Raw genomic sequence first — 7,762 nt, forward strand, 5'->3', positions numbered from 1 at the left:
CTGCTTTCTCACACCTGATACCAAGGAGCAAATGGCACCAGGAGCACTTAGCTGTATTCAGGACTCCAGTTGCTCCATGTGAGCACCATATCAAGTAGATACATCAAGTTCGTACTTCCTTCATCTTAAGTTTTACTTCACCAAAATTACCGTTGAAAAGGAGCCTCAATGAAGAGGTCCACAACCGGACACTTTTCTTTTTCATGTTATAATAGTACCTTGTGGTTGCTGCTTCTGGGTTTTTGGAGGCCAGGGGTATTACCTGAAGGGGAAAAACGCAGAAGTCTGGTAATTTCCTCCCTTTTCTCCTACTTTGAGCTCGGCACGATCGCCAGTGAGCACTCCGAAAAGATACCGCCCCCTCAGGAAAGCGAAGATGGGCCCTCGCCCAGGAGGGGCGAGGGCAGGGAAGGGGCCGGCCGGCTCCCAGCAGGCCAGCGCGGCAGCTTTGGTGCGGCCGTAACGCAACTCCGAGGTTATTTTTGCCAAAATGTCTGTGAAACCGTGTGCCACGGGACCGCCGCTGCAGCGGCCTGGCCTGACCTGACCTGCTGCCGCCTCGGCGGGGAATGGCGGCCGGCGGCGCCCTCCGCGGAGCCGTCCTCGCCTCAGCTGCGCGCCGTCCCTCGCCGGGCCGCGGGCTCTGCGGGCGGCGCTCGCCATCGCCTGGCTCACACCACCACCTACTGTCGGAGGCGGGTTAGGAGCCGGCCGGCGCCGAGCCCCCTCACACCGAGGGCGGCAACCGCGCTCGCGCTTCGGCTTCCTCCCGCCCTCAGCTCTGCCCGCCCCTCAGCCCCACCCTTCCTCCCGCCGCCGCCGGCCCCTCAGGGCCGGGCCTCCCACTCAGCCCTCCCGCCGGCCGCGTCCCGCCCCCCGGCGCGCTGAGGCGGGCGGGCTGCTACTCCCTGCCGTCGCATCGCGCCTCAGAGCCCGCCGTGCCGGAGCAAAGCCGAGCCCGATGGCCCGCGAGGAGGCGGCGGCGGCCGGCGAGGAGGCGGCGGCGGCCGAGGGGGGCGGCCTGCTGCTGGAGATCGTGGGCTCCCCGCTGAACCTGAGCCTGCTGGGCCTCTGCCTCTTCCTGCTCTACCAGATCCTGCGGGGCGAGCGGCCCGCGGCGCCGGCGGGGGAGGCGGACCCGCCGCCGCTGCCCAAGATGAAGCGCCGCGACTTCACGCTGGCGCAGCTGCGGCCCTACGACGGGGTGCGCGACCCCCGCATCCTCATGGCCATCAACGGCAAAGTCTTCGACGTGACCCGCGCCAGGAAGTTCTACGGGCCCGGTGAGGGCCGGGGCGGGCGCGGGCCGGCGGCGCGGCGAGCCCGGGGCGGCGGGGCGGGCCCAGCCCAGGAGCCCCCGGCTTTTTGTGCCCGGGATCCGGCCGGGGCCGCTGGCCGGAGGGATCACGGGAGCCTCGGTGGCTTGGCCGCCGCTCGCAGCCCGCGGGCAGGGCGGCCCGCGCCGCTCACCGCCCTGCGCAGCCCCTGCTCGGGCGCCGGGCGCGGGGAGGGTCAGGCCCGGTTGCGCCCCGCCGCGGGACCGGTGCCGGCGGGGTAATTCGTTCTCTGCGGCGCGGGGATCGGCGTGCTCCGCGTTAATGCCTAACCCGCCTCCTGGCCTGCGGGATAAACGCTTGGCTAAGCTGCCCGTGCCCTCCCGCCCCTGCTCACGATCCGGAGATTTGGAAAGCATTCGGCTTTCTTAGAGCTGGGAAGCGTTGTGTGCAGCTCGGCCTGTGGCAAGATCACGCAGCCAGCAGCGCTGGCAGACCTGCCTCCCCGGGTGAGCCAGAGGGCAGGATTACCGCTGTTGCCTGGGCTCCAGGGTCGAGCCTCGATGTTGTAAAAACTCCGGCTTTGCCAGCCTACGTTTCTTCATTATTCTCTTTATTTTCCCAGGGCAAGTTACACATACCACAAGTACCATAAGGGGTTGTGCCGCTGTTGGGTTGGGCAGCTTCATTGGCCTCGGGTGCCCTTGCCTGATGCTGGGCAGCAGAAGCGAAGTGTTCTCTCAGTGTTTACATTCCATTCACCAACTTTGAGTGGACATCACCCTATTGCATAATATTTATACTAAACACTTAGCAATTTAGATTAAAACAGCTTCTTATCAGGAGTGTAGGCAGTTCAGACATGCAAAGATTGAATAAGCTATGCAGAGTCTTACAGAACAGCTAGTGATGAGGTGGGTGGGAGTATGTGCACCCACGTGTAAAAGTTTAATCACCTTCACTAGGGCATCAGTTTTTATTTTTAACGGAGGCCTCCTGTTAAAAAGACTTACTGAGGCTTGCTAATTTGTACCAGGATCTGTCTGGCATAACCATTCTTGAGCTGTCCAGACAGCTGGTAGCTGCAGTAGTGAGCTGCCAGTGCTATTCGGAGACAAGGAGAATAGTGCAGGAGACACCACATATTTGGAAGCATAATGAGATTATTACTTTTGGTCCAAGCATAGACTGGAGACTGTCGCTGAATGATGCTGGACTGTAACTTTCCATTCTGCAGCAGTCGATATGTACAGCTGAGTTAGTTGTGCAATTTCATGTTTGTGCAGACTAAAAACCACTTGACTTAAGGACCACACTTAAGTCATGCTTAATTAATGCTACCTTCCTTGACAACAGTAAATGCTGCCCGTTGTATCTAATTTGGTAATTGCTGAATGGTTGGTTCATCACAGTGTCTGGCTAGTTTGGTTTTCATTTTAATAGAAAAGTAAGATTCTTTTAATGAATTTAGGTAAAAGCTCACTCTGGGAGGTGTGGAAGATGGCGTGCTTTCTGCGGCAAAGAGAGTTCACATCTTTAAGCTCCCTTAAGAAGAACTTTCAATGTCTAGTTGCAACATGTGATATCTCCATTTTCAGCTTGTCATGCAAGCAAGTTAATCATTAATGAAGTTTAGCAAGAGTCTGTCTTGATAAGATATCTCTGATCTACTGTGAGTTGCATGTTTTGATCATTTGAGTTCATCTTGCGTTTTGAAAGTTTTAATGGATGTTTCTTCCAAGTTGGTAATTTCTAGTATCTCCACCACATTTTCTGTCAAATCATCCTTTCAGCTCTTTAAGTCAGGAACATCTCTTAGAAAACTTCCATTTCACCTCAGACTTACAAGTCCTTCCTCTGTTTCTCTTTCTGAGGATGTGCTTCCCAGTTTATATGCTTATTCTTACCCTGGTTGTATGTTCTATGGACTGTTGTGTGGTTTGTTGTCCTGATGTTTCAGCAAACTCAGTATCTCTTCCCATGGTTTTGTTTCTTGTCCCTCTGTTTTCCCTTATTACCAAGTAGAATAAAACTTTAAAACATTTCAGAAGTTTGAAGCACTTCTGACCCACAGGTCAGGGTAGGAACTCATCATCTCTTTCAGTTTGGGGACTCTGATCCATGAAGATCATACAGCATCCATTACCTCTGTAATAATGCTGCTTATGTTTTTGTTTTAAAGAGGGCCCGTATGGGATTTTTGCTGGAAGAGATGCATCCCGAGGTCTTGCCACTTTCTGCCTGGATAAGGAGGCTCTGAGGGATGACTATGATGACCTCTCTGACCTCAACGCTACACAGCAAGAAAGCTTGAGGGACTGGGAGTCACAATTCACTTGTAAGCAATTTTAAACCTATTTACAAAGAAGTAGCTAACTAGTGTGTAATAAGGGAAGCAATGGTTAAAAGGCTGTTACTAGCTGGAAGCATCAGTCTGGAAACTTACTTTGAGTTAATACCTCAGTTTACTAAGTATTACTAGAATTATTGTTACTGAAAAGAATTAAGAGAAATGTCAGGTTTTCCTTGTGCATTCTCCCTCCCTCTGCTCCTTACAGTAAGAGAGATGGAAGCACTCTGTCATAGGATAAGATCTATAAGACCACCCAAAAAGTTGACAGGAATTGGAAATTAAGAGCATGGGTTTGATACAGTTAAGACCCCATCTATAGAGACAATTAGATTTTAATGCTCTGAAAAATGATGTTTATGTCCTGTTCAGCTTCTCAGAAACAAGAGTAACATTTGAATTATTACTTCTTGTGGGTTTTTGAGTTTTGAAGACTGTCTAAACTATGCCTTTTCCCCTTGGAGCTCTTGATATAACTTTTTTTACTCTAAATAAGTTATTCTGCATGGCCTTGCTGGTGGCTTTATCAGATTCACAGGCAACTGTATCCAGCTGACTTTCTCCCCCAGAAGGTGATCAGGAATGGGCAAGTGCCACCTCTGTGTTTGCAAGCAGCCTGGCTGTTACCGTGCCAGTGATGGCCAGAGTGGCAGAGGAAAAAAGGCAGCTTGCACACTTCAGATGTTTGTTCTAAAATTAACAGAAGGAAGTCGCTTTCATAGTTGCCTTGTTTTTCTGTGCTTAGTATTAAAAGTTTAGAAAAGGCAATTCCAACTGTTTTGTGTCGTGTGCCTCAACTTGCTGCTCAAAAAGGAGAACTTCAAACCACAGTTTTATGGAAATCCCTGTGTTGACCTTGTACCAGGGCATGCCCACTGGTATGCTTTTTTTTTCCTCCTATTGTGTATCTTGTTGATGAAAAATAATTCTTCCATATCTCATGTTGCCTTTTAGGCAAGTGAACACCAAAGGGATTATTTCTACTCAGATAAGACAAAAAATAAATGTATCTGTTGTTTGTCTTGATGAATTTTTAGAGACATATATATTTTTATATATATATATATGATGGAAATTGCATATACAAAAAAGTAGTATAGTGGAAATCAAATGGGTTTCGTTTTTAAATCTAGTGTTTGGTATTAAAGATTTACTATCACTAGCTAGAATGGAGCTTTCTTCCATGTCATTAGAACATCTCAGTCCTGACCTGATGTGCCCCTACTATTTTGGCGCTCTTCCTATCTTAATCAGGAATGTTAATCATGCTACACTGAATGGCTGTTTTGTTATGCTAACAAGTATGTGGTGGAAAGCAGAACTATGCTACCAAATATCTGACCTAAACTACTGTTTAAATCTACCTTTTCACGAGTTGGGCATCAGGACTGACAGTGAACTGCACTCTTTTTATTACTATGTTTCTAGTAAATTGGGCAATTAGTTGCTTTAAATTCTTACTAATTATAACAACAATGCTAGTCCGAAATACTTGCAGTCAGAGGCATCTTTTGCTTTGTTGAAGTTGACAGACAGGCAAGACAGCATAGCTCTCATTTCTTCCACGTACATGATCTTGGCATTTTTACATGTTCAAAAAGAGATATAAAATAAGGCAGAGGCTTAGCTGCATAATTGGATAACAGATCCGTCTTTATCTTTGTGAGAAAGGATCTCTCTTCTGTCCTATTGGATATTTTCAACATATATTACAAAAAATAAAAACCCTTGAAAGTTGTGTACATGTTTGTGTGTGCATGTATAATACATAACATAAATACTCTAACAATGTCATTGGTTGAAAAAATGGCTTTGACATTGGCAAGAAAAATAATCTAATCCATGATTCTGTTTGTTTCGCTGGATGAGTCCCTCAGTTTATACGTGTCTTTACATTCATTCACCTTTTGGCTTAGGCAATAGAAGGAGAATTATAGTTACATTCACTTTGCATGTTTCTTACACTTACTACAACATTAATAGTAGTTCAGAGAGTTGATTTTGGCTTTTCTCCTTCCCCCCAGCGTTTGGAATAAGTTGCTGAGAGCTGTTTTATTATAATATAGGCATTTTGTTAGTTCAGGAGACAGACATAGGAGTTAAAAAAGGTACATCTTCAGGGCAGAATAATGACTTGGATTTTTTTTTTCCCCAGTTAAGTATCACTATGTTGGTAAGCTGCTGAAGGAAGGGGAGGAACCCACTGTATACTCTGATGAAGAAGAAAAAGATGCCCAGGATGCAAAGAAAGACTAGAGAGTGCAGTGAGGAACCATGTATTTTTGAATCGTAAAGGATCATTTGTAACATTCCACTTCTGTTTTACAAGTTGCAACAGCAGCAGTGCTTACAAAAGGTCCAAAGTTACAGTGAATTGTTTCTTTTCAAAGGTTTCCTTTTCAAATTCAGCGGTAAACTACTGAAGGTCTAAGATCTGTCTTCCTTTAAACCTGCATAATCTGAAGTACGCACGAAAAATGTCTGTGCTAAAGTAAACTGCAATTTTGGCAATAAAGGACTATTACTGTTTTTCTTCTATCACCATTTAGTGCAGAGTAGGTTGAAATCCAGTTTTTCATTAACAACCTAGCACTATGGATGCAAGCACAAGAGTAACTTCACATATGCAACACAAATTCCACTAAATCTTGTTTTGTGTTAGCTTCTGCAGGATCTGGGCCTTGGGTTATAATTCCTTTAGAAAAGGGACTATGTTTTATTTGTCCATGAAGCATCATACTCATTTGTGGTGCAATGCAATTCAATATTATGTAAGATAATTTGGCTTTTAAGGAGTTAGTTACATAGCGGCTTACAGATGAAGCACTAACTGCTTTTAAAAAAGATAAGAATTTTGAGAGGTTAAATCACTTTTACTTACTTACAAAATTAATAAGGACTGATGAATACTTGATGTATTCAGTCATGCATAATTATGCATGGATTAATATTCTTTGTTTACTTTTAAAGCACATCTGAAGTGTTACAAAGGTTTAGATACCAAGTGTAACTAGGTATCCCTAAAAACCAGGTACACAGTGAAGTGTGACTCGACTGGGCTACTATTCATTCACTTTTCCTCTTAGTAAAACTCTTCTGTGAATTTTAATGAAATTATGTTACATGGAGAAGATCAGCTGCTATTTCTAGGCCTAAAAAAAGACACTGGTATGGCATGATTAACAAATGCTCTTGTACACACAGCTTTAACAAGCAGAAAAATGTTACTGGTCAATGTAACTTACACAAGTTTTCTGTACAAAATAAAATAACATGGTGTAAGCCGTTTCTGTGTTGAGGCCTTTGTTGTTTTGGAACATTGCCATTAAAAGAAACGGCACCATCTCATGCATAACCAGCAATGCTATACCTGGGGGACCAGACCTTTGAATTGCTGTTTACTTATTTGCTCTCTTAGCTCACATCTATGCTTAATTACTAGGTTTGTTCCGACTGTGTAACCTAGTCTCCTACCAGAGGGGGCTGAGTAAATGGATTTGACCAAGGAAAAATGTAAATGTGCTCCTTCATCATCCAAAATACTTCTGCAAAATTTTCTCAGAAATTCCAAGGAGATAACTAATGGTTTGCTGATCACTCATAAATGTGTTTCTTGTCCAGGTGATTCCGCTTGGTTGCCTGTCTGGTATAGTTCCCTGTATTTAGTTTCTCTGGTTCGGCTGTTCAGCCGAGTTGTTTCCATTTGGCAACACAACCAAAATGATGAACTCAGTCCTGAGTGAGAAGGTGTAAACTAGGCGGAATTGCTCGGAAGTAGAGTGCATTGCGCAACAGCGGCTTTCATAAACAAGTTGACACAACACGGTAAAGTGCCTGAGACCACCTGTGGTGAGAACGAATTACTTTCCCTCAGTCCTAACGCTTTCATGGCATTTTCTTTTGGTTACACTGGGCCTTCAAACAAAGAGTGCGGTTGGTTGAGCCAGATAGCTTGCGTAAAGTGGTACTGTATGAGCTACCTAATGAAGGTCTAGAGACAAATGTAAATCTTGTCATGACCTTTGTGTTGCTGTTTTGTTTTTAGAGACATTTATACTCTTTGCAAACTAATGCTAATGGTTTACCTCAAATCGGAAGTGTGCTTTTGTTTGTTTAAGGCAGAAAATAAAATACTCTT

At 45.6% G+C, this 7,762-nt stretch overlaps 1 protein-coding gene across 2 annotated transcripts; it reads left to right on the forward strand.

Moving 5' to 3' along the window:
* Window positions 1-961: 961 nt before the first annotated feature.
* PGRMC1 (progesterone receptor membrane component 1) lies at window positions 962-7,762 on the forward strand. Of its 2 annotated transcripts, XM_059824434.1 has the most exons (3): window positions 962-1,283; window positions 3,457-3,612; window positions 5,780-7,762. In XM_059824434.1, the coding sequence occupies exons 1-3, from the start codon at window positions 962-964 to the stop codon at window positions 5,878-5,880; spliced, it is 579 nt and encodes a 192-aa protein (XP_059680417.1). In that variant the 3' UTR covers window positions 5,881-7,762. The 2 variants fall into 2 exon arrangements, with proteins under 2 accessions (XP_059680417.1, XP_059680418.1); XM_059824435.1 differs by lacking the exon at window positions 3,457-3,612.

This window comes from Gavia stellata, chromosome 14 (genome assembly GCF_030936135.1).
Source record: "Gavia stellata isolate bGavSte3 chromosome 14, bGavSte3.hap2, whole genome shotgun sequence".
Taxonomy (NCBI): domain Eukaryota; kingdom Metazoa; phylum Chordata; class Aves; order Gaviiformes; family Gaviidae; genus Gavia; species Gavia stellata.

Excerpts from the sequence above, each read along its gene's own strand:
- PGRMC1 (XM_059824434.1), top strand. The coding sequence starts at position 962 with ATGGCCCGCGAGGAGGCGGCGGCGGCCGGCGAGGAGGCGGCGGCGGCC. Across the intron at positions 1,284-3,456 it reads CAGGAAGTTCTACGGGCCCG|AGGGCCCGTATGGGATTTTT; the intron begins GTGAGGGCCGGG and ends TTTGTTTTAAAG. Across the intron at positions 3,613-5,779 it reads CTGGGAGTCACAATTCACTT|TTAAGTATCACTATGTTGGT; the intron begins GTAAGCAATTTT and ends TTTTTTCCCCAG.